The 27,101-nt window shown below is 40.8% G+C and overlaps 1 protein-coding gene across 8 annotated transcripts in view; it reads right to left on the minus strand.

Annotated features, from left to right (window-relative positions):
- The window catches only part of RUNX1T1 (RUNX1 partner transcriptional co-repressor 1), a 152,874-nt gene that overhangs the window by 118,332 nt on the left and 7,441 nt on the right, over positions 1 to 27,101 (minus strand). For 3 of the 8 annotated variants that reach the window (XM_081204676.1, XM_081204673.1, XM_081204672.1), the window contains one exon: positions 4,237 to 4,407. The exons of 2 other annotated variants lie outside the window; for them this stretch is intronic. In XM_081204676.1, the coding sequence (XP_081060802.1) occupies positions 4,237 to 4,324 (88 nt within the window). In that variant the 5' untranslated portion in view covers positions 4,325 to 4,407. Of the gene's footprint in view, positions 1 to 4,236; positions 4,408 to 24,525; positions 24,652 to 24,856; positions 24,878 to 27,101 lie in introns of those variants that run through there. 3 more of the 8 variants (XM_081204675.1, XM_081204674.1, XM_081204680.1) reach the window with 3 other exon arrangements.

A 27,101-nucleotide genomic window follows, 5' to 3' on the forward strand; every position in this document is an offset into this window, starting at 1 on the left:
TCTGGCCCAACCCATAGCCGCGGACATGCCTTGGACCTGGTGTTAACCTCTATGGATGTTGGTGATCTGAAACTAAGTAAAAGCGAAACGAAAGAAGTGCCATGGTCAGATCACTTCCTGGTGCAACTGGACTTCTCTGTGACCCATCCCCTCTGCAGGGAGGTGGGACCAATTCGGATGGTCTGTCCCCGCCACTTAATGGATCCAAATGGTTTCCAGAGAGTGGTAGGGGATGCTTTATCCCATGTTGATGGCCTTTCAGCTGATTCCCTGGTGGCCCGCTTGAATTTGGAGTTAACCAGGGCTATTGACTGTTTGGCTCCGAAGCGCCCTCTCCGATTGCATGGAGCCCGGACAGCCCCGTGGTTTTCCACGGATCTGAGGGCAATGAAACAATCGTTGAGACGGCTAGAGCGTCGGTGGCGGATAACTCCTTCCGAATCTGACTGGACACAGGTTAGAGCTCAACGTGGAGCCTACCAAGTGGCGATAGCGACGGCGAATAAGAATTTCTTCACCGCCTCTATTGCATCTGCAGAAAACAGCAGCAGGAGACTTTTTCTGGAGGTTCACAATTTAGCGGAACCACCTGCAACATCGGGGCCCAGTACGGGCCACGTTCTCCTGCAATGATTTTGCAAAGTTTTTTGCAGATAAAATCGCTGAGATTCGGGAAGAAGTAGACTCCACCGTGGGAGCAGGGCCGGGGTGGGAGAGTGCTAGAGACCTGTCTAGTCAAGTTGCGTGGGATCAATTCCAATCTGTTACCTCCGAGGATGTGGACAGGTTGCTTGGACGAGTGAAGCCAACCACCTGTCTCCTGGATCCTTGCCCATCCTGGCTTATAAAAGCTAGCCGGGAAGGACTGGGCGATGGGCTTCGTGGAGTGGTGAATGCTTCCCTCCGTGAGGGAGCCTTCCCAGACCCGCTGAAAGAGGCGGTTATTAAACCGCTTCTTAAAAAACCATTTTTAGATGCGGCCACGATGGCCAACTATCGCCCAGTCTCAAATCTTCCATTCTTGGGCAAGGTGATTGAGCGAGTGGTTGCTGAACAACTCCAGGCATGCCTGGAAGAAGCGGACCATTTGGATCCCTTCCAGTCGGGATTCAGGCCTCATCATGGGACTGAAACTGCCTTGGTCGCACTGGTTGATGATCTCCGGCGGGCTAGGGACAAAGGTGAGAGCTGTTTCCTAGTTCTGCTGGATCTCTCAGCGGCGTTTGATACCATCGACCATAACATCCTTCTGGACCGTCTTGAGGGGCTGGGAGCTGGGGGCACTGTCATACAGTGGTTCCGCTCCTTCCTCCTGGGTCGTGTTCAGAAAGTGGTGGTGGGGGATGAGTGTTCAGACCCCTGGGCTCTCACTTGTGGGGTGCCTCAGGGTTCTGTCCTCTCCCCCATGCTTTTCAACATTTACATGCAGCCGCTGGGAGAGATCATCAGGAGGTTTGGGCTGGGTGTTCATCAGTATGCAGATGATACCCAGCTCTACCTCTCTTTTAAATCAGAGCCAGTGAAGACGGTGAAGGTGCTGTGTGAGTGTCTGGAGGCGGTTGGAGGATGGATGGCGGCTAACAGATTGAGGTTGAATCCTGACAAAACAGAAGTACTGTTTTTGGGGGACAGGAGGCGGGCAGGTGTGGAGGATTCCCTGGTCCTGAATGTGGTAACTGTGCCCCTGAAGGACCAGGTGCGCAGCCTGGGAGTCATTTTGGACTCACAGCTGTCCATGGAGGCACAGGTCAAATCTGTGTCCAGGGCAGCTGTTTACCAGCTCCATCTGGTACATAGGCTGAGACCCTATCTGCCTGCGGACTGTCTTGCCAGAGTGGTGCATGCTCTGGTTATCTCCCGCTTGGACTACTGCAATGCGCTCTACGTGGGGCTACCTTTGAAGGTGACTCAGAAACTACAACTAATCTAGAATGCGGCAGCTAGACTGGTGACTGAGGCGGCCACCGAGACTATATAACACCAGTCTTGAAAGACTTACATTGGCTCCCAGTACATTTCCAAGCACAATTCAAAGTGTTGGTGCTGACCTTTAAAGCCCTAAACGGCCTCAGTCCAGTATACCTGAAGGAGCGTCTCCACCCCCATCGTTCTGCCCGGACGCTGAGGTCCAGCGCCGAGGGCCTTCTGGCGGTTCCCTCATTGCGAGAAGCAAAGCTACAGGGAACCAGGCAGAGGGCCTTCTCGGTAGTGGCGCCCGCCCTGTGGAACGCCCTCCCACGAGATGTCAAAGCGATAAACAACTACCTGACATTCAGAAGACATCTTAAGGCAGCCCTGTTCAGGGAAGTTTTTAACGTGTGATATTTTAGTGTATTTTTGGTTTCTATGGAAGCCGCCCAGAGTGGCTGGGGAGGCCCAGCCAGATGGGCGGGGTATAAATAATAAATTATTATTATTATTATTATTATTATTATTATTATTATTATTATTATTATTATTATTATTATCAGGCCTTTCTAAAGGCTGCACTAGTTTGCTAGGACATGTTCTAAAAATGAAAAATGACCACCATCCTCTACGTATTTTTAAATACCTTGATGGAACCAAGAAGCAGATTATGAACTTTGGAAAAGAATCACAGCTCATGGGTAGAACACAGGTCACAGATTGAGTCCCCAGCATCACCAGGTAGGGCTGGGAAATATTCTCTTTCTGGAACCGCTGTCAATCAGTGCCAACAATACTGAGTTAGATTGGGTGTAAGTTTCCTACAGTTCCTAACATGCAACAAGGTCCCATTAGGTGAACCATCTGTGGGAGTTTCAAGGGAACTGAAAAGCATTCCAGTAAGATGGTGAAACTTCCAGTAAGCTGAAGTGTTAGGAACAGCTGCTCCCATATGAAATAGGCATGAAAAATGACTCTGGGCAGAGCTACAAGCAAATATAGTGTTCATAGCTTGAAGAGATCAGAATGGCAGGAAATAGCTACAGTTTTTCATGGACTGCCTCCAAAAATATTTGAATCTATTGCGGCTTTCATCTGTAATGGACATAGCCTTTGTACTTTATATACACACGTAAGTATAGATCAAAACATAGGTTCGAAATATAGTTAACCTTTCGACTCACTTGAAATATTCAGTCATTCAGATAAACCCACATGCTGTAATACTGTCAGAAACACCATCCAACCCTCCACACCAACAGTTTTAACCCAAACTGGACATAGCCCCACAGTCCTTAAGCCTCTTAATCTGCATTGGTCTCATTAGATGTGTTTCTGGGTAAGTGGACTGTGACATAAGTATTAAATAACTACTCATATGTACCTCAAAGCTTGCCAAATCTATATATGCAATGGGATTGGGGCACCTTATCTTGCAGCCTCTCTCAGCTGTACCTGCCCCACCTCTGTATTTACCCTGAATGGCATTCAATGATGTCCACTCGCTTGTGAAATGGGACTTTCTTGCACACACCCAATACCTGTTCCAAAGGGTCTTCCAGGAGCATATTGTGGGGGGGGGGAGGGTGGACAACAGGGGAGATAGAAGGTAGAGGACCCCCACCGTGTCAGCAGGTGCCTGCTTTTGCAAATTTGGATCTTTGTAGTGTTGGCAATAAAGTCTACGCTGAAGGTTCTGCCAACTGTCTCCTGCTTCTCTAAAGACCTTTCTTCCTTGCTACCTCACAGGCTTAGAACCACATCGCAGAACACCCTGTGCCTTACTTCTTTCAAATCCCTCTTCAAAATACACCTTTTCCGTGAGGAATTGCATATTGCTTCCCTGCCTTCCTTCCTCTGTACCAATGGGACCTGTCACAGTTCAACCCATGATGGTAGCCTCTCAGTTGGGATGCTACAAAATCAGAAAGGGGAGAGAGGGTGGGATTCCTACCCACTGGGGCTATGCATATTATATTGTATGAAAACAGACATCATTTCATTTTTTGCATCCAAAATGTGGCTGTAAGATGAGCTGGAGGTGGGGCAGGAAGGGCGTGTGCTTGTGTGTTACAAATCTACTCCCTTCCTCTCAATTAGGCTATTCATGCTTTGAGGTAAATATGAATAGGGCATCTTTGCACAAGTTCTTCAAGCATACCATCCAAAATCTGAAAGCCCTACAAGGTTAGATTCCAAGGGAGGGATGGGAAGCACATGGAATAACAAGGAGAAGATGGAAAGCAGAGTTACAGAGGGACAAGGCACAATAAATCAAATTAATTTCTTTCTCATAAATAGCATGTTAATTACAAATCTGTTCCTTACCTTGGCAAAATTCAAAGTTCCCTTTTTTCCGGCAGTCACCTATTACTAAACTCAGAGCTCTCCAAGTGTTTCTTTTGACAGATATCATTCTCCACCAATCGTCCTGCTAATTTCCTCTCCTTTTCTGACTGGGACAGATATTACGCTCACCAGCCCAGAGATCAATCTTTTCTATTGACAACAACAAAAGAAAAAACACACGCACATATCACAGCCAGTTTGAAGCACAAAGCCCCTTTATTGACATGCTATCTATATCTATATCTATATCTATATCTATATCTATATCTATATCTATATCTAATCTATATCTATCTATATATGTAACAGAAGTAGTAATTATAATCCTAAAGTCACTTCTTTATTGTTGCATTTTAAAACCAATTTTAAAAAAAAATATTCCCAGAGGGAAGGAGGGAAACTAATGCATATACTGTGAATTAAAAACAAGTAAAAAAATCAAAATGTAACTGGGTCAATTGTTCACAGGAAAGTAACTTGTATCAGGTCAGATTATATTTCCATCAGGCTCTCCAGAATTTCAGGAAGGGATCGTTCTTATGGCTACTATCTAATCTTTTTAACCGAAGAGGTCAGGCATCAAACCTTCTGCATACAAACTTGTTCTTTACCACTGAGCTATGGTATTACCCCCATATATTACCTCCTGCTGTTTTATATAAGATCAGAATTTTTACCAATAACCCCCAGGATTCACAAACTACTAAAAAGAAGCATACCCAGTCCTGGGTCAATGATGCTATTTATTTATTTATTCATAAATATTTTTTAAACTTCTCCTCGTGCTCACATTCAAGAAGCATGATTAAAATAAAATGAATCACATCAAGACATAGGTAGTTTTAAACTGTTGTTAGTACTGCATTTTATATTGCTGTAACAACCCCACAGATCTTCTGATTATTACGATAATAAATAAATACAATAAAACATATTCCCATTAACATCTATGGAATTAAACTAGTTGAATGCTCTAAACCACTTTGAAAGTATTGTACTGCCCAGCTCTGTAGCTGCAACTGTTTCCAAAGAGCTGCTGTACTAATATCCCATTTACTTCAACATGGTTTGCACACCATAGCCAAGGAATTCGGAAGTGTGTGCCAGGGCACCCTTAATATGCCAGGGAAAATAAAGCACCCATCAAAAAGAAAAGGCTGCATTATTACATGAATCCCTCCTCTTCACTAGCCTCCTTCCAGACAGCATCTGCTGAGGGAGGGCAAATATGCTGGGTCTCTTTATCAGGCCTGATGGAATTATTTAACCACTTCCAATGCAGCAGCACAGTGGAATTATTCCCTTTCAGTAGACGCTTCCCATTGCATTGTGCATTCATTCTAACCCAGGAGTGGGGAACCTTTGGCCCTCCAGCTTTTGCTGAACTACAACTCCCGTCGGCTCTGGCAAGCATGGCCAGGGATGATGGGAACTGTGGTTCTGCGACAACTGGAGGGCTGAACGTTCCCCACTCCTGGTCTAAGAAATAGACTGCATCCAACTATTTGTAAAAGCTGTTTGTCAGAGGAACATTCTCCCTCGCAAGGTTGTGCACTCTCCTTCCTTGGAAGTTTTTAAGCAGAACTTGGATGGCCCTCTGTCATGGATGCTTTAGATGAGATTTCTGCAGTGCAGGGGGTTGGACCACAAGACCCTTGGGATACCTGCCAGCTCTACAATTCTGTGATTCTATAACAACATCATAACTAAAATAAGCATATTGGAACCAATCGGCTTAAGTTAAGTATGTGTTAAGTTACGTAACCATAAGTGGGTCTACACCAGGGGTCAGGAAACTTTTTCAGCAGGGGACTGGGTCTACTTTCCCTCAGACCGTGTGGGGGGCCAGACCATATTTTGGGGGGGAAATAAAAATGAACGAATACCTATGCCCCACAAATAAACCAGAGATGCATTTTAAATATTAGGCCGAATTGCTGTGATAAAAATGAACGTATTGCCAAGGATGCTGTTTCTGTTTCAAACATTGCAAATTTTGGACAAAATGGACTGTTTCAAGAAGTGGCAGAGAGACATCTCTAGATTTGTCTGGCAGGGCACGAAGCCTTGAATAAAATTTAAGATATTAACTGATGCTAAAGAAAGAGGTGGATTTGCCCTGCCAGACCTTAAACTTTATTATGAATCAGCCGCCTTTTGTTGGCTGAGAGAATGGCTGCTTCTTGAAAATACTGATGTGTTGGATTTGGAAGGTTTCAACAATGTGTTTGGTTGGCATGCATATCTGTGGTATGACAAGGTTAAAGCACATAAAGCGTTTAAAAACCATATTGTCAGAAAAGCACTGTTTAATGTCTGGATAAGATATAAGGACTTGCTAGAAAATAAAACCCCAAGATGTCTGTCACCAATGGAAGCAAAGGCTCAGAAAAAACTCAATATGGAGGCCAAATGGCCGAAGTATTGGGAAATTCTGGAACAAGAGGGAGACAGATTAAAACTGCAGAGTTTTGAAAAATTAAAAAACAGAGTGCGAGACTGGATCCATTATTATCAAATAATGGAGGCATATAATTTGGACAAAAAACTAGGCTTCAAGGTGGAAAAATCAAAATTGGAAACAGAATTGTTTGATCCCAAAGTTAAGAATCTGTCAAGAATGTATAACTTGCTGTTGAAATGGAATACTCAGGATGAAACGATGAAATCTGCTATGATTAAATGGGCACAAGATGTTGGACATAACATTATGATGGCTGACTGGGAACAGTTATGGACCACAGGTATGAAGTTTACGGCATGTAATGCCTTAAAAGAGAATCTAATGAAAACGATCTACAGGTGGTACATAACACCAGTCAAGCTTGCAAAAATCTATCTTTTGCCCTATAATAAATGCTGGAAATGTAATGAGACTGAAGGTACATTCTTTCACCTTTGGTGGACATGCCCAAGGATTAAGAATTTCTGGGAGATGATTTATAATGAAATGAAAAAGGTATTTAAATATACCTTCCTGAAGAAACCAGAGGCCTTTCTCCTGGGCATGGTCGGCCAATTGGTGCCAAAGAAGGATAGAACTTTCTTTATGTATGCCACAACAGCAACAAGAATACTTATCGCAAAGCATTGGAAGACACAAGATCTACCCACCCAGGAAGAATGGCAGATGAAGCTGATGGACTACATGGAATTGGCAGAAATGACTGGCAGAATCCAAGACTAGGGAGAAGAGTCGGTGGAAGAAGATTGGAAAAAAATTAAAGTATATTTACAGAAATATTGCAAAATTAATGAATGTTAGAAGGATGCTGAAATGAAGTTATACGGCTTTAGCAGAAATGTTATAAAGAATTAAGTAAAAATAGATCGTTAATGGGCCAAAGTGGAAAATTTAAGGTTAGATTGTGTTTAGAATATAGAACAAAAATTGAGAGAGATGGAAAGGATTTGCTGAAATAGCTAATTGAACTAGAATACAAAAAAGGGAGGTGTGAGGAGGTCGATGAAACAAGTAATTGAAAGATAAAGATATGGAAATATTGGATGTGTTTTTAAATGTTTTTGTTTTTCTTGTTGTTTTGTTGTATTTTTTGTTTGTTTGTTTTTTCTTATTTTTCTTCTCTGATGTATTGTAAGGTATTGGTTTTTTTGTTTAACTTTTCATTGTTTCTTTCTTCTTTTTTCTGTAATCTTTAAACATCTAATAAATTTTAAAAAAGATGCATTTTAAATAAAAGCACACATTCTACTTGTGCAAAAACAGCAGGCAGGCCCCACAAATAACCCAGAGATGCATTTTAAATAAAAGGACACATTATACTCATGTAAAAACACGCTGATTCCCAAAACTGTCTGCAGGTCAGATTTAGAAGGCAATTGGGTCGGATTCGGCCCCCGGGCCTTGGTTTGCCTACCCATGGTCTACACTGATTTATCATCATCATCGTTTTTTATTGGTATGCCGCCTTTCCACAGTTAAAAAACAATGCTCAAGACGGCTTACAGCATAACAAGATTTACATAATTACAAAAGTCATAAACAATAAATAAACCACATCAAAAAAATACACAACCAAACGGGAAACAATTTCTACATAAATCAAAATCAAAAACTAAGAATACAGCATTAATATCACAGTTTAAAATAACATAGGTAAAAAATAACAGCAATTTAAACAAAAAACAAACAAAACAAAATGGAGCCCTCTCTGCCCAGCAGCAGCAGTGACAGCAGTCCTTTATAGAGCCCATCAGGCTCTGCCCTGGGCCAGGTGTTGAGCGGCAGGACTGGGGCCCTCAGGCACTGAGTAGGGGACTTAGTTAGATACAGCTAATTAGGTAGACTCATAGGGGATGCCAGAGGAAGCCCTCAGCGAAGTACAATCCACCACCCTGGCAGGCTGGTCTGGAGGTGGCAGTAACAGCAGCAAGAAGCATCCACAGCACTCTGAAGAAGCACCAGGGAGCTGGGAGCCATTAAATTCCCCATCATGCCCCAACAAAGCATGGCTCCTGAGCCTTGAGGGGAATCAAAATGATAAAGGGGAACCCAGGCATATAGGCTTCCCAGGGGCATCTAGTTGGCCATGTGAGAACAGAGTATTGGACAAGATGGGTCTTTGCCTGATCTAGCAGAGGTCTTCTTCTGGAGGGAAGACATCAATAGTGGGCCCTGACAGTTGCCCATGCTGACTCTAGGCCCGAGTAACTCTTATTCTTTCCCTTTCAGGTTTAGAAGTCAAATTCTCACCCAGGTTTAAATTTAAAAAATGTGTGTATCTCACACATTAAGCCAATCTTACATGTGTTTCTTATAATGCAAAAGTATTTCAGATATGGGGCAGCCTAAATAAATAAACATATAAACTTGCACCAAGCAGATCCTAAACATGCAAAAGCATGTGCTCATTTGGACAAAAAAAAAAAAAAATACAGCCCAAATATATTCCATAAAACATCAGTGTCTAGGGAATTAGATCAGAGATGACAGTAAATAAATATAGCTAAAAATAAAGATGGGCCTGGAAGGCATGGTAGTATTCTGCCCTGGGACTTCAGGATAGTGGAGAATAAAAATACTGATATCCTGAAATCTAATGCTATATAAAGCAATGTGTTTTCTTGGTTCTACATGAGATGCAGTCCAATGTGCTATTTCAAATTAATTTTGCTGGGCTGAAGCAGCAATACCTTTCTTTACTGCTGAATGTTATTTGCCCAGTGTAAACATATTTTCATAATAAGCATATACCCTGTCAGAGACTACGGTCAGCTTCCTGTCCAGCTTTTTGAAGGCAAAGTTCACCAAATGTTGAAGTTTTCAATTTGATAAAATATCCTTTATATGTTTAAAAACAGTTTACAAAATCTGTTACTCAGTTAGGAAACAGCAATGATTTGCTTAACTTAGTGAATGATATTTACCAAATTTTCCTCTTCAATCTATGCAAACCTAAAAGATCAACTTTCATACTTTAAATAATCTTCTTATAACATTAGTCATTTTCTATAGTTATTTTATAGGATTATGAGGCAAATTAATTTAGGTTGTCTGCATCTAATACCTTTGATAACACTCATTGTTTGACCTAGCAAGAAATTTCATGCATTTCACAGATTTGTGCAAGGAAAAGGGAATTTGTAGGAGACATATTGATGGACTGTCCAAAACAATATTATATGTACCAAACAGAAAGGTCCCCCCACCTCTTAAAAGTATATTGATCTATCTTGAGTGAAAAGTACATAATCTGAACCACTCATTTCTCCTTTCACAGAAACCTCTGACAATGTTGAGTGGAATTTCTCCACCATTTTGTAAACTGTATGCAGAGCCACAGTTTAATTAACATCTCCTTTAAATATAATATGATACACAGCAGCCATTTGTAAGGCAATCTGCATTTCATTCATTTTACCCCATAATAGTTAGACAACAAAAATAATGTGTGTGTGTGCCTAACATATTAACTCTTGCAACTAACAGGATGACTGAAAGCTCCCTCACTACCCCTTTTGAAACAGAAAGCCTTAAACAATTTGTATTTCTCCAGAAGAATGGCATTAAAAAGCTCATCATGTTGCATAACCATGGCAATAGTGAAAAACATACATTCCTAAACAAATATTACTTTTTCTCAATGGTATGAAGTAATTAAAGCCATATGTGTAAATCTGTGATCCATGCAGTAGTTCAAGCTGCAGCTAATAGAAAATACAGCGAATGAACTCTGCCATATAAAAGATTCTTGTTACAGAAATATAATGTGAAAACCAGATGGAGACAGAAACCCTTAATCACAGATGGGAATGCAATCACTGGCATACAGAATATTTTTTTTATCAATCTTAACCATACGCAAAATGTATTTATTTTGTGCAAAATGCAATAACTCGAGAGAGCCTTCTATTTGAAATCAGTTAACCTTGTAGTCAAAGCACTTTTATCTCCACCCCTCCACTCCCTTCCAAGATACTCGGCTGAGCCAAGGTTTTAAGAAGAGGAATCACTGGGCCTGGCAAATCACTCTTGCAGCAGTTTATCTTTCAGAAAATTTAATAGGATCTAAAGACTACACATATCAGAATCAACATAAAAGAAAATCAAGTGCAGTTACCAGTTCCTGTATTGCTTAGTTACTGCCAAGAACCCCTTCATCACCTAAGCACACACAGGATTGTATTACCATGGAGTTAAGTCTTTTTCCTCTAGCAGGAGTGCACAACTTGTTCAGAAACAGAGAACCACATGGGAAATACACCAGAAGGAAGACACGTGCAGCTCTTCACCAATTCTACTGGCATGTAATTAACACAATATGCGCATCACTCTTTATCAGTGGTGTAGCGTGGGTTGTCAGCACCCGGGGCAAGGCAAGTAATTTGCGCCCCCTAACCCGTGGATTTGCGCCCCCTAACCCTAACCCCCAGATGTTGCGCCCGGTGCGGCCGGCCCCCCCTGCACCCCCCACGCTACGCCACTGCTCTTTATTTGTACCTAACAGGTACCTAATAACAGTTAATGGCCATAATTTTTTAAGCAAATAATGTAAATGTTATACACATATTCTGAAATTTAGGCAGAATTGTGGACGTAAGCCTAGGCAGACTTCAGGGTCATATCTTCTCCTACACAAGGACATCAGAAGCTTTTGCTTGTTATTTTCTTCTGTATGATTAAATTTTAACTGAAGTCAGTTTCAAACCTTCAGTCATCAATCTGGCTTGTTTCAACAAACCGTAGTTAAGATTAGCCACAGTTTAGAGTTTGGATGTAACACAGAAGTGTGGTTAATTAAAAGCAGAAGACAATGTCATGGTAATCCACCAGGTTCAGTTTCTTATATTGTTGTACCACTGGTGCAGATATTTATCCTGAATCTTATGCACATCTGATTTTACTAGTTCCTGCATTCCTTCATAGTCATGGGAGTTTCTTCCACCCAATCCCCAGATATATTGCCAAAATGTCACCAGCATCAATGACAAATAATAATAATAATAATAACTGGTCATATCTATGAGAGAAACTCTTGTGAATTTGAAGAAAGGAAGGAATTTGTAAACACTTTTAGAACGGGTTTTTATTCTTCCTGCTAAAAGTGTTTTTAAAAGGTAAAAGCCATTTCAAGCAGCTAAGAAGTGTGACACTTGCCATGTGCTTTTAAAATGAGTACAGAAATGTTCCTGGAAATGAGTCGCAGGGACAATACATAGAAAAATGAGCAGCCGCCACCACCGTCCCCTTCTCCAAAATGCTACTGCATATAATGTTACAGAGCCATGTAGCATCATTCTCAGGAACGTTTCCAGTCCCTATTTTTTAAAGAAGATTTTTCATGAAATGGGGGAGAGAGGAAAAAGCTCTTAGATTACCATGCATTTTTCCCCCTCCCTGAAAATGTGCCTTTCAGCTTCTGACTTTGCAGCAGAGAGTTCCCCAACCCCCATTAAATCTCTGGGGTTTGGTTCGGCTGAAACACTGGCAGCAGCCGTAATTAGACAATTTTTGGTCTTAAATGAGTCTATTGCCCATTTCTACCCCATTCTTATGTAGCACCACAAGGATAGCTTTGAAAAACCTTCTTGGGTGTTCCTCTTCAACAACCTTGGTTCAAATGATACAGTTGCTTATTTCTGCCTCTTCCTTATATAGCACATATTTCAAAAACAAACTTTAAAAACCTTCCAGAATGTTCATTCTTCTTTATCAGCCTAGACTTCAAATGATCTGCAACCAGGGTGGAATCCACACACTTATAAAAACCATTTTTTAAAAAAGCGTTTATAAAAATACATTGAATTTTCCATAAGGCTCACCATTGTCATCTAGTGTTGCATTGTATATTGCACTTAAAACGTTTTATTTGCAGCTGTATAGTTAAGTCCCAGTTTTCACTTTCTAAAACAGAAGTTCCAGAGCAGTAACATATTGTTAAAAGCCACTGGCAACATAAAAAGGCAGAGGCTCTCTCTTTCAACACACATCAGACCATGGCATGCACCGGGACTCCACCACAGCATCCCAGATCAGAAGGGATTACTATCAACATGCTCCCCCACCTGCAATTCCTCTCCTGTAACACCCCCCTTTTGCCAAGGAGCAGGTACGACAAGAATGCACTTAATTTGCAAAACAGAAACTGAGAAAATCAAGCTACACTGCCTACTACGAAAGGTACAGTGGTTGGCTAACAAACCAAGCCAAAATTTGCAGAACCTTAGAGAAAGTGAAATGGCACACCAACTCAAAGGAAGGAAGGAAGGAAGGAAGGAAGGAAGGAAGGAAGGAAGGAAGGAAGGAAGGAAGAATTTGCCCCAAGTTCTCTTTCTTGGTCCCTCTACACAGATCTGGTGGGGAGGAGTGGGACAGAATGTGAGGAACAATGTTTGAGAGATGATATCAAGATCTGAAAGCAAGCTTAAAGTGCCCTGCTTCTTGATATATTTAAAATTAGAACAGCTGACTCAAAAGTGCTGAAAGAATTCAACTTGCTTCTTGAGCACTTCTCCATTTCTGTGGTTCAAATAAAAGTATCATTATCATTATCAGTTTATTTACACACACTTCCAGGTGATGATCAATGCAGCTCAGAAGAAGAGTGAGCAAGTTAATATACACCAGGAATGGGAAACCTCTGGCCTTCCAAATGTTGTTGGGCTCCAACTCCCATCAGCCTCAGCCACCATGGCCAACATACAGAGATGATTTGTAGACCAGTAGCATCTGGAAAACCATTGGTTTCCCTACCACAATATTGAGAACTAGCAGAAGCAATTATAAATATATCAAAAGCATTTCATAATAATAGTTAAACCCACACTAGCTAGCTAACAAAAACATCATGATTAAGAAATTCCCTAAACACATGAAAAGCTTTCTGAAATAAGAAAACGACCAAATAAAATGCACATTTAGCTAACATAATTTAGTGATTTGATTTAGTTTGGAAATAGTTATCAGTAGCAAAAAATAGAAGACTGTAAGTGCATAGCAATTTAAACCAGTAAAATTTGAGAACTATCTAAACAGCAACATTTCAAAGAAGCCAAAAACATGCACCAAATTGGAGTGATGCTATCTAGGGATGTTTGGCAGTAGAAGAACAATTTGCAGTCGGAGTAAATCAGGTGCAAAATGAAAAATAAGTAGTGAAGAAAAAAATTCCCAACCACCAAGAATCAGGCTCTTTATTATTTATTTATCTCCTGCCTTTTATCCAAGGAGCTCAAGGCCACATCCACTGTTCTTTACCCTCCTCCCACATTTGATTCTCAAAAAAAGCCTGTGAAGTAGATTAGACTTCAAGATTTGACTGGTCTAGTGTTACCCAACAAAATTCATGACACTGCAAGAATTTGAACCAGAGTCTTCCCAGTCCTAGTCTCTAACTCCAACCATTACATTCCAATTTTTCTATTTTCCTCAGAACTGTGTTGTTGTTGTTGGCATCCATCTGTCTCAAAGGACAATGGAGTGCGCCTCCGGGGGTGAATGACCTTCCTGGGGCACAAGCCTGGGGGGGTATATATGGAGGAGGTCCTAGGCTTCCCAGACAAGACTTCTCTCTCGGCCTTGCTGATATGGTTCAAAGAAAAGCAGAGCAATATGTTTGGCACAGCTTGGCTGAAGGAGTCGCCAGAAGGAGGCGTACAAGGCGCCATTCAACCATCTATGGGACTCCATTCCGGATTTGTGTAGGGTTTACTCCTTAGCCTTTTCTTTTCCCAAAGATATGACACAAAGCATCAGTTTAGGATCAGAGTTTTCCTTCTCCTAGATGGGCTACTTTCCCAGGTTGACGAACCCCATCTGCCCCTCTACAGCATATGCAGAAACTGCCGTCTTGACTATTGGACCCACTGTTGGTTTCATCTGCTCAAGCCATCAGAGTTTATTGTGTATAGCCAAAGGGCTGTCTTCACACACAGGGGAAGTCCCTAACTCCCCAAAGGTTTGAGACCCATTGGCTACCCTACCCTGATTTAGCTGGCCAGTCGAAGCTGTTCCTGAAGTGTGGCCACTGTCACATGCTTACAGCTTCTAGGAGCCGCAGGTGAGAGCTGAGTGCAGGGTGGGGACCAAAGGTGGACAAATATCCCCAAAAGGAGTAAGATGTGTCCCCCACCAGAAATGCTACCTTTCCCCTAAGACACCATACACTTGTACTGTAATGTAAATGGGGAACTAAGTCATCATTACAGTGGTACCTCGGGTTAAGAACTTAATTTGTTCTGGAGGTCCGTTCTTAACCCTGAAACTTTTCTTAACCTGAAGCACCACTTTAGCTAATGGGGCCTCCCGCTGCTGCCACGCCACCGCCGCACGATTTCTGTTCTCATCCTGAAGCAAAGTTCCTAACCCGAGGTACTATTTCTGGGTTAGCGGAGTCTGTAACCTGAAGTGTCTGTAACCCGAGGTACCACTGTATTGGTAAACAACCTTCACCACACACACACACATGCAGATTAAGCTAGAATCTTAAAATCTTAAATTCACACTCCAGACTTAAAAAATTAACTTTAATTCAGAGAGATCTCCAATCAGGGACACTAGAGAGATACGCTAAGCTTGCTGGCAACACACTTCTCTACTGAACAGTGATTCAGCATCCATGAGCAATTATAACATGAAACATCACACCTCCAGTTTATCATCTGGTTTGGAGGACAGCCAACTTCACTCAACCACCACCACTGGTAATTTAAAGAGCTAAACTGAGAATAAACTAAATATAACAACACAAGGGGATTACAACATTTCAAACGGTTTAAGGATAATTCTAGGAAGAAGAAATGTTCTACCTTGTCTCTTGGTAAGAATTAATATTTATAAGCTGAGAGAAAAAGCCAAGTTTACAAAAGAACAGCTACTGTAGGTCTCACTAAATCATACTGCAGCTTGGAGAATCCATGAAAAAATTATTCAAGTTCATGCAAATCAACAGATAATTCCAATGAAATTATTGTGGCATTGTGCATGAATCAATGGGTTGAATACTTATTTCCTGCTCTCATACATAACTGGCTTACTGTTTTTCAAATATTTTATCTGACATTGCAGCTAATGTTAAAATATGCTACTTTCCATTAAAAAAGAAAGATCCATCTTCCTCATTTTTATGTCTTTCTTCAGACTCACAATGACAAAGAAACCTAGCAGTTTTGTTGTTGTTGTTTAGCAATCCCACCAGCATGTTACGAGGGAGAAATTATGTGACTTTGAATTTTTGTGCAACTGTTCCCACATATAACCTTGTCAGATCTCAGAAGAAATGAGAGAAAAATGGCATATACTATTTCCACACATTAATTTATCGACATGCCTCCACATTTAAAATTGCATATCATCTATTCTTGAAGACTAGCTGAAACCCTAAGCAGCCCAGTGACAGGAGAAAACGCCGCCACCCCCCCCATGTCAATTTGATACTAGCCTAGAAAAAACAGTGGTTCAAAATCAATCAAAAAGGGGGGAGGAAATAAGAATTTAATCAACTGTATCTATTCATTTGTATAATGAAGTGCATCTATTAATCTGATGCACCTTTTAAATATAACAAGCCATTCTATCTTACAAATAGTTTAGTATCATGTATCACAGTGAAAACACAAGAACCCTCCACACACAATTTTCTTTCTTTTTTGCTCCCTCTCCCTCATCTAATTTCATTGACGAGGGACAGTCCCTAGAGAACAAAGAGAAGAGAGAACCTATTATATCCAGAGGCTGGTTTCTCCAAATTGAAGGCATCTGTTCCATGCCCATGACTTCCACATAGAAGAAAAACAGAACTTTGAAGGCATCTGTGTTCATGCTTGACAGTCCCATATCTTATGGACTTCTGTAATTGCCCAGCTGCAAACACGGTTTGCTCACTGCTGCTGTCATTGTCAGCTGATCTCATCTCTGTCACACACAAAACAAAGACTGTAGAGCCATGATTTATAAAGTAAAGTTGAGAGAGCCACACAGAATTGCCACCAGCTGTCTAATCCATCTTGTTACTCTCCTTACCTGGTATATACCAGACAACAGGGGATTATAGTTCATGGATCTGAGAAAATGTGCTTTGGCCCACAAAATGGGCTCTGGTCCTCTTATGCCACAATACAGCAGTTCTCAAACTTTTCGCAGCGGCAGAACCCTTCGCTTTAAACAAAATTCCAGTGGAATCCTTGCAGTAAAAACTTTTGCCATTTTTTTTTTTTGTAAAGCAGGGTGGGGAGGAGGTGGGATTTTGGGGAGATCAAGTAAGAGAGCCAGCCAGAGAGGTAACCAGGGCCGGATTTAGGTTTGGTGAGGCCCTAAGCTACCGAAGGTAACGGGGCCCTTTGTATGTCCAGCTGTCCTTTGTCAACAAATTGTCACTGGTTTTTGTGTTAAATATATGCTATATGGTAATTTATGAACCTAATAGGTATCTAAAGCCATTTTGTTTGTTTTTTATCTTATATTTTGGAAATGTACATCCAGCTTTGTTTCCTTTAAATTTTGGGGGGGCTCCCAAGAGAGTGGGGCCCTAAGCTATAGCTTGGTTAGCATATACGTAAATCCGGTACTGGAGGTAACATTTAAAAGCAGCAACTTTGAGACCTATAAAAACTTTGCTGTCAATCTCTGTTAAGGCTTCGGCTCCAATGAGAGACACTTTGTATCTGACCATATATTTAACCATTGCTGCCAGGCTGCAGCTTAATGGAAGGTTCTGGGTTGGGGAAGAGGGATTCCCGTGACAAGTGCTTGAACACGTGGGCAGGGCAGAATTGCTTACCCAATGCCACATGATGCTGCCGGTTACCGATGGGGCGGGGGAAAGCAAGGATGGAAGCAGCGGATTGGGCGCACACCAAGTTTCCCACTGCCTGGCCCCCACTTCCTCTTGGTAGCCAGCAGCAATATGCAGCGTTGGCAAGTTGCATAAGCAACACTACCCTCCCTCTCTCGCCTGCCAACTGCTATTGACTTAACCATGGAAAGCATGGTAAAGGGAAGGAAAGAAGGGGAAGGGATTCCCAGGACAATGGTTTGAGTAGTGCATTTAATCCCCACAGCTGCAGCTCAATGGAAATCACACATTATGTGTGCTTGTCCACCGTTCCAACTTTTTCTTTGCGGGACTCCTTGGAACGCTTTGCAGAATCCCTGGGCTCTGTGAAACAGAAATGCTGCCATAATTCCTGTATTTTTCCATCTATAAGAAAAATCTATTTAAGAAAATGGGGGAAGATCTATCCATGTATAAGACACCTCAAAATTTTGCACATTATTTTTAAGGGGGGAAACCTAGTCTTATACAAGGAAAAATACGGTAATATGTCGGGTTTTAAGGTGTCACAAGAAATAAACAGAATTAGCAAGCTCCACATGTGAAATCCTTCCACCTGGGAAATCACAGCTACAATCCTGCAGGAAGCTTCTTCAATACACTTGTCTCACTCAGCTTGCATGGGTCTTACCTGAGCAAGGGCCCATGTACCTTAGAGTGCACATACATCAATGAGATAACATAGTAGTGCACAGGACCAGAACCTGTGCCCATAAGAAATGTCATCATCTTACATATGTGTGACTCTCCTGTTCTCACACCAAAGATAATTCACACAGGAAACCGCTTCACACAAACGATTTGTCAATCTAGCCCAGTCTTGTTTACTGTGGGCTGGCAGCAGCTCTCCAAGTTCTTAGGCAAGGGTGTTTTTCATCACACTGGTAACCTAATCCTTTTTAACCTGGAGATGTTAGGCAATGAATCTGGGATCTTCAAACAGGTGTTCCACCAGTGAGCTACAGCTCTGTGCAATTATCACTCTCCAGAATTGCTGAAATTCAAAAATATACAGCAACATGTGTTATCCGGACAGGGAATTATTGGAGAGGGGAGCCAAGGTGAAAGGGAAGCTACTGCACATGTGCAAAACCTAACAACTTTTTGAAGAGGCTTCCCTCAAATGTCCCACAAATGCGAAGCAGAATCGGTGACAGGGGCTGCTGGAGTATATGAGGGCATCACCACTTTGCTACTTTCACCATAATAGTGGGACCCCATTAGAAACAACACAATGTTAACCTAAGGTTATGGTGGTTCAAAAACCATGCAGTTTTTCAATGAACTTTTAGAAGGCCAATTGCAAAGCTGTAACAATGGAATTCTGGCAGGGGCACAGTTTGGGTGCAAAACTAAGCCACACCCTGGCTTAGCATGAAAGAGTGTAGTACAGGTTCCTAGAAATAAGTCTCCCCCTCTGGTCCTGCTGCTGTGAGCTAAACCATAGTTCAGCTTAGTGTTGCATCTGAACCAAAACTTGTGGTTTGCAAGTTCACAGTAAAGCTTAGCATTATGTGTGATGCTGTGTGTCTGTGTGAAGTATTTGCCTTCCTTTAACAAATACATTAAGGAAGCTTCTTCAAAACCAATTCAGAACAACAAGTTGGCACTATCACACTGATTACCGCCTGAATATCTTGGTATTGGAGTGTTGCAATTATAAAGTCAGAAAACAAAAATACTGAACCAAACATATCTTGACATGGCCAACTCTCTGCAAGTATTTTCATACGAAATGCAGCTCCAGCTAAGCACCACTACCATTTGCTTTTCAGTTAATAGAATACTTTACTGATAGTGGCATCTAATGCATGTTTAATCAGAAGTATGTTTAACTGTATTCAAAGGGGGATTTCACGTACCACATACATAGGATTTCAACCTTTTCTCACTTTTAAGAGAGAAAAACTCATTGTTCAAATACCTGTTCCACTAGAGTCAACTTTAATGAATGCAACAAAACTATTAAAGAGATCATATGGGCAAGACATGAGGAGAATGTTCTTCCATCGACACAATTAGCCTTTATTTGAAGTATTGCAATTTTGCAGAAGAAATGCACGAATGTGAGAAATATCAATGTAGCTTACTAATTATTTGAGTTTAAGTATATCACTGTACATTTAAAACCTGCATTACCTCAGAAAATAATATGCAATATGAGGTGGAAGTTGAAGGCTTTCAGTGAATAGCTAGGTCATGAACTAAACCTCCTTCAACATTTTCTCAAAGAGCACAATTGTAGTGCCTAAAAGGTGCCTAAATTCTCATCTATGGAACTTAATGCCATACTTGATCTGCTGACAGGCTTTCTGCAATACTTCTTGCATTTCCCCCCAGTAACAGTACAAGTTTGCTTAGAAAGAAAAGAACTAACCAACAACCTGGCGCCATTGTCCATAAATGTTTGGCAATGCTATCACGTTTCTGGCAACTGAGCAGCATAATCACTTTGACAAACAATCCTACCTGGAAGTCTCTCCAAGCATGCTTTCTTAATCAACTGCAGCACTCTTTCCTAATTTCCTTTGCAGAAGTATCTTAACTGGCTATCTTGTAGCATGCTAAGTATCTCACGTTGGAGCAGTTCCGATCTGTCTCACTTTCTATGTTCCAAACCCGTCTACAGTATATAGCAGTTTTCTGTTCTTAGGTACTGCCCCATCCCACAATGCAACATTCCATCTAGGCCAATGCTACCCAAACTGACTGGAAACTTCTTCCAGTCTTCAGGCTCTCAAGGGAAGAACTTTCTTAGCCATGTTACCTTAGAGCTTTTACATGGGGAATTATAAATGAGATCCATTTCCTGTATGATTAAGTACATGGTCTTCTCCTCTAGCACAAACATCAACATCTGAATTTATTACCAGATTAAATATTTTCAATACGGTAGACATTTAACCAGAATATTAAAGCAGAAACCAATGATTTGTTGTTGTTCTTGTTGCTTTAACACAACTGAACCAATGGAAAAGGAAAATATGGCCAGGGGGTTCATATGTCAGAAATGCAAAGGCTTGATGTAACCCTAAGTTGTGTGTATGTACCTAACCTTGTGGTGAAACAGTAGTTTGACTCCTGCTGCTCCCAGGCAAATGAGGTGAATGTTACATTGAAAACAGAACATCAGTCAGACAGACCATTGTGGAAAGTCTTTTGACCTACGGAATTGAAACATGACATTTGAACTACCACCTAGGGAGGTGACTGTGCGGTCATCATCAGTCAGGCAAGAAATGTAGGCTATAGCTCTTCAGATAAAGTGAATCACAAAGGGAAACTGGTTGGTGGTAATGACTGGTACTTATGCAAATTGCATATTAACATCCAGCCAGGCAGACATATTGAAGCTTCCTATAGCCACCGAGCTAACTATAGGTTTTTGTACAACAGATGTAGGCCATGAAGCTACTTTCTCAGGTGGTGGTTAACATTTCCAGTTTCTAAGATGTGATGGAGAATAACCTATCAGAACCAATAATTTACAGTTTTAACACTGCTAGTATCAAGGAGCAAACAATGGCCCAGTGTGCTTGTTACTGATGGCGAAGCAAATTCACTCCACTAGATGGAGTCTTGCCTATAAAGGCAAATTTGCAAAAAGCTGCTTTAAAATATAATGTGCTTTCATGGGGTGTTTTTTTATTTATTTTAAATCTTTTCATTCCAGATACCTAAATAAAAAATGCATAGAAAACTAAAGATCTTGCCTTTACTTCTGCAAAGTTCCACTGAATTCAGTAATACTCAACATCCCATTTTACCTTAGTTTCTTTTTCATTTTATTTTTTAACAAACATCTGTACTTGGAGCACATCTACAGTGGCACAGAAAAATGCACATCTTAAAATTACTTCTAAGCAGGGATTCTGTACCCATCATGCAAGTAGCAAGAATTGCATTAAAAATCAATCTTTGCTTAATTGTACCTTTCCCCCCTTCTTTCTGTCTATCTGTCTTGTCTTGTCTTTATTTCTTTTTCTAGTCACAAAGTATTACCATATGTTTTAGATCACACACATATTTTTCCTTCACTGGTTTAAAATAAAAAATATATGCTTTTATAAATATCTAGCTATTTCCCTAGCCTACTCCATAATTTCTAACCCCCTCTTGCTTTCCACAATTTGTGTCCTGCACATTCCATAAAACTTGATTAACAACACTACTGAAGAGCATCTTTTAATGAATACACTCAAGGATAATTTAATCATTTTATTTAAATATGGGGAAAAATTGCCCTGAAAGCCCTATTAACTAAAATACCCTTGATTACCTTAAAATTTTGATTTGCTGGTATAATAAGAAACAGGGAACTCTGTCTTTCTTTGCAGAGTGGAAAAGTTGTAGAAAATGAATAAGGGTTTCATTGAGATCAGCAAGAAATGCTGGGGTTATGACTCTGCATTGTGTTGAGGTGGGGAAATGCAAAGTTGTTTTCCCCACAATTAATATTTGCTAAATTGTATACTAATATTTAGCTACAAAGGCCATTTTTTTATAGTCTATCACCAAGCTAAGGTCCTAATTGCTTAACACCATTTTTCCTGCACCAGATAAAAGTGCCAGGGGAAAAAAATGCACATAAAGCTAGAGATTTTTCAGAACAGATTCCCCCCCCCCCCAATAACCCACTCACATTAACAAAAGATTGCAGTGGCTTGCAAATTATAGGGTGTTATTTTTAGTGGAAGTAGTTCAATATTCATATTGGAGCAGATGTAGCAGTTTAACAAAACAGCTCTTCAATTCCTGCACAAATTGAAAACAGGAAAACTGATTGCATTTTCTCTCATCACTTTCCTTTTCTGAATTGACACTTTTGGCCTTCTGAAAATCTACACATGACTTTCATCTCAACAGCACCTCCTGATCAAACAGAAACCTAAAATTTTCATGAAAATGTTATGAAGGACTCATTTTCTCCTTCCCATCTCACGGGGGCATCAGTAGTCCACTGCCTGACCACAACTGTTGTACTATTACAGTACAATATTCTGAAATGTATTTTATATTTTCATTAAACTTCTTCTAGAAGGGGTTAAATCACTAGTGGCTCTTTTCATATTAGCTCTTTGTCTGCTTTAAATTAATTTCTGTCTCCATGCTTGCCTAACACTGATGGGGTCTTATTGTGCTGCCAGTTCCATTTTACAGAGTATCTCAAAGAATTTGAGATAATAAGGCTTGCTATATATTTCACGGTCAATAGGTCTTCCATATATGTAAGAACTCTCACAGTACCATTTAATGGTCAGAATAGAAGAAGAAAACCCAAGCCCATAATATCCTTTCCATGCACAGCCTCCTCTTTACCACCAGAAATTGATCCAGTGTGCATACAGAAAGACAGGAGAAAGAAATCTCATTTAAACTTTGCTTTTGAATTCACTCATAGTCTACAAATCCAAGGAAACTCTAGCAGGTGCTTTGGCACTTCAGCACCAATGGAATTGTGCATAGCTGCCCAATCGGTTCTCATGGGAAACTTTCAAATGTCTTCTCCCACATATAAAATATGAAAACCTAAGTACCTTATTGTGTTGTCTGCTCTTAGCTCTTAAACTCTAAACTGCAGCAGCCCTAGCAGGTAAACATGGGCCACCATAATTCTAGGTGCAATTATAGATGCTCCCAAGACCTGCTGTATGTCAGCTTTGTAACTGATAGAGGCTAAACCTCCCCAAGTGTTCTGCAACCATCCATTACTATTCTGCTTCAGTGATAAGGTAGCTTGAAGGCAGATATGACATACAGTAATATATGTGGCACTCTGCCTGTTGGTTTGTGAACTTGTGTTCCATCATGTTCACTGAGGCAATCATAAACCTGAAATGTCAATATATTCAGTCAATGGAAGTAAAATAATGGGACTCTATTGTCTTACGCTATTGATCTTCTGTTGTCAACACAGATACATGTCCTACCGCCCCTCTTGGCTTTACACAAATTTTAATTAGACTCTTAGCTACTGGATCATATCTCTGTATCCAGTTATGCCAACACCTGGCCAAGCGCTGCAGCCAGAGGAAGGTGTTAATATCTCAAAACAAAAACAAATTGAGTTTAAAGCAAGATCTGCCCATTTCAGTAGAACTGACTTTCAAGTAACGGTGCTTAGGACTGGGGTATTCTGAAGCCAGAGGGGTTTATTGGGGACTTTAAAAAAATTACTTCCAGATGGTGTTTGAGTTGTCCCTTGCCTAGAAAAAAACAGCTTATCATTCTTTCCTGTTCTGAGGAATTCTAAGAACTGTATCAAAATTTAAAATATAAAAAGCATGCCTTTGTGGACTTAAGTCCTATCACCTAAAAACCAAACAGAGGCTAAGCAGAAAGCACAGCGAGTCCTTCACTAAATAAAGAAATTAACAGTATCCCTCTTACAAATAGTCATGCATACAATTCTGGCATAAAATTCAAACCAGAAATCCCCCGAGGTTGCAATCCCAAGAATTTGTTACAAGGAAGTTTAAGTCCCATTGCACTCAGTGGGATTAATGCGTTGGACTCCCATTACCAATTGCACTTATTGTTGTTTCATGAGAACCATTATCTCAAAACACTCAGAATATAATCCATATGCAGAAACTTCAGTAAAGGTGGGATAAAAAGGAAAGGGATGAAACCCTTCTGAAACTTTTTTTTTAAAGCAATGGACATTTTCAAAGCTTCCCTTCTCCCCCCTACACACAGAGACTATTTGCTACCCATTCTCACCCAATAAAAGAGGTAATCAAATTGTTACGATGTTCATCCTCTCTGTCTATCTAATGCTTTTAAAGCCGAGTAAATAAATAATCTATTTGCCACAAAACCACACTTCCTTTGCTGTATCACGGATTTTTTAAAAAACAAAAAAAAACCCCAAACCCCTTCCTAAACCCATTCAGACTAGCCACACTAAAACCAATTAAAGATAAGGGTGGGGGGAGAGAGATGGAGAGAGAGAGGAGAGATAAAATAATCTCACCTTTGCAAGTCCTGTTTGAATAACTGAGCTGATGGGAGATTGCAAGGCCAGGCCAGGTGAGGTTAGATGCCTCATAACCCCACACAACAAAAGGCAGATCCCTTTTCTCTCACTCCAGGCTAATCTTTAAATGTAAATTCCCCACCAGCTAAGAAGAGAAGCAAGATAAGAGGTTACATCTTCACTTCTCCGGAGCTGTTATCGACTTCAGCATCATTTAGAGGAGATGGGGAGGGGGCGCTGAGAAAGGGAGGGAGGGAGGGAAGGAAGGAGAAGCATCTCTCTCCCCCCCCCCTCCCGCAACACCACTTTCAAAATGCTTGGAGATTACCTTCTGGCTGAGGAGAGCGCAGGCAGGAGCCGAGGCAGCAGCGCAGCTAGGGCTTTGTATTCATTAAACACACATCGCAGCTTATCTGAAGTAAAAGCCTTGTCAGGATGGCACATTGTATGTGAGAGAAAGGAGGGGGAAGGAGAGGCAATGTGCATCAGGGTGATTACAATATCAGCATGGCCCAGATGGAAGCAGGAAAATAAACAGAGAGAGAGGGAGAAGGAGGGAGGGAGGGGGCACTCGCCTAGAGGTGGGAGCAAACTTCTCCTCATGGGGGTGGAAAGCCCAACTTTGGCGCACATATATGCACAGACACACCTGCTAAGGAAGCACCCATCTTCCGGCCTGGGAAACTTCCATACGTCTTCTTTTTTTCAAAAATAAATAAATTTTTAAAAATCAAATCTGCCTGAATAGAATACCTGAAGGAAAGGTTCGCTCTGTGCCAGGGCTTCCCCTCACTTCTTAATGCCAGGTCCCAAAATGCAAATATGTGAAGCAAGGACAATGACGGCATTCCAGACAGAAAGTGGATTTCCTTTACCGCTGCATGACTAGAATGTTCTAGAAATTAAAACTTTGGTTCTCTCAGTTCCATGATCAGTTTACTGGTTTTATCTTCTCCTTTCTTCTTCTTCTTTGGTAAAATACGTATCATCCAGATTATTATGGGCCATGAAGATCCGCCAAGAACAAGCAAAGTTCATCTAAGCATTATTTATTTGTACTCATACTTCCCTCAGTGTAGGCCCTTGGACAAAGCACCTTGCAGGGCAGGCTCAAATTTCTCCTTGTTACATGGAGAGGGATGACGAACCTAAGAAAAAGTTCGTCAATTATTGGTGCATTTCATGACAACCTGCAGCAACCAGGAATTTTGATTTTTAGTCCTTTAAAATTGCAAACATCTTTGGATGCCTTTGGCAGAAAGGTGGTATATAAATGCAATGGATGAATATGCTGCTGCCTCCGTTATTTGAATTGTCCTGATCTAGACCAAACTAAGACCTGCCCAAAGGGCCAAAGTAACTTGGCCCTCTTTAACTTGCTCATTCTAAAAAGTGTAATCTTAACCATCTCAGTTTTCTCATACCTTCTTAAAACGGATGAAGAAAAACTGAAATATTCTGAACACATCAAAGTAAGTTTTCAAGTCTGTCAGACTTGGGACTCCCCTTAGCTCCTAACATTCTGCAACATGAGACACAGTTAATTTACCCTATGAATCAACCTATATCGCTTTCATTCTCCTCTCTCACGATTGGCCCTTCTTAAAAGGCAACCACCCACTGAAAAGATGACAGGAAAATGGTGGTGGCACTGAGGCTGTGACATGTCCCAATTTTGGGTTCTGATCCACCAGCTGAAATCTAATTAGAATACATAAGACTTCAACATGTCAATAGATGAATACACCCACACCCACCCACACACACCAACCTCTTGCAAAGAGTTTCCTTGGCCATTTATTTTATGTGGAAACAGATTAAAGGGCAATTATCTGCCTGGTCCAATCTCATAAATTAAAGTGATGTCTAATGTATTGCTTTCATTTTTTAAAACATTTGTGGGTTCCCTGTTTGTTTAAGCATTTAGTGAGCTTAGCAAACACCTTTAATAAAAGAGATCCATACTTTTTAATCCACTACTTCTGCATCTAAAAAGAACTGTAGTTATTCTTTCTCCACATAAGGTTCCTATCATTAAATTGGCGACTTGGAAATCTAGACCCCACATGACTTATTTTAAGTTCGCCCAGTGAAACCACAGAGAATCAAGTCAAGTATAAAGAAAATAATTCATTGAATATGCTGGCACCAGATTCATGGAGGAAACATTAACAAATTGTTATTGTCCATGATAATTAAATGGCGCATCTGTGCTTAGAATACCTCTAGCCAGTGCTTTTTTCCTGGGAGGACTCAGGGGTGTGCAGACCCCTAAACATTTTGTGAATCTAAGTTTGGCCTCATTGAGGGGCAGTATTTCAATATGAGTAGGAAAATGAGAGTATCTGTTTGCTGCAATTGGAGAAAGAAGGCAAAACTAGCAGCACCATCCAAAGCATGTCTCTTCAGAAGTTCCACTGAAATCAATAAGGCTTACTTCTGAGCAAGCACATATAAGATTACACTGCAGATGGATGTTTGACGTGATCCACAGGGCTCTTCTTAAAAAATAAAAGAGCATGGAATGAAACCTTTCCATCTTGAGAAGACTATGATAGTAATGATATTAATTT

Source organism: Podarcis bocagei, assembly GCF_964188305.1.
Source record: "Podarcis bocagei genome assembly, chromosome: 8".
In the NCBI taxonomy this organism is placed as follows: Eukaryota; Metazoa; Chordata; class Lepidosauria; order Squamata; family Lacertidae; genus Podarcis; species Podarcis bocagei.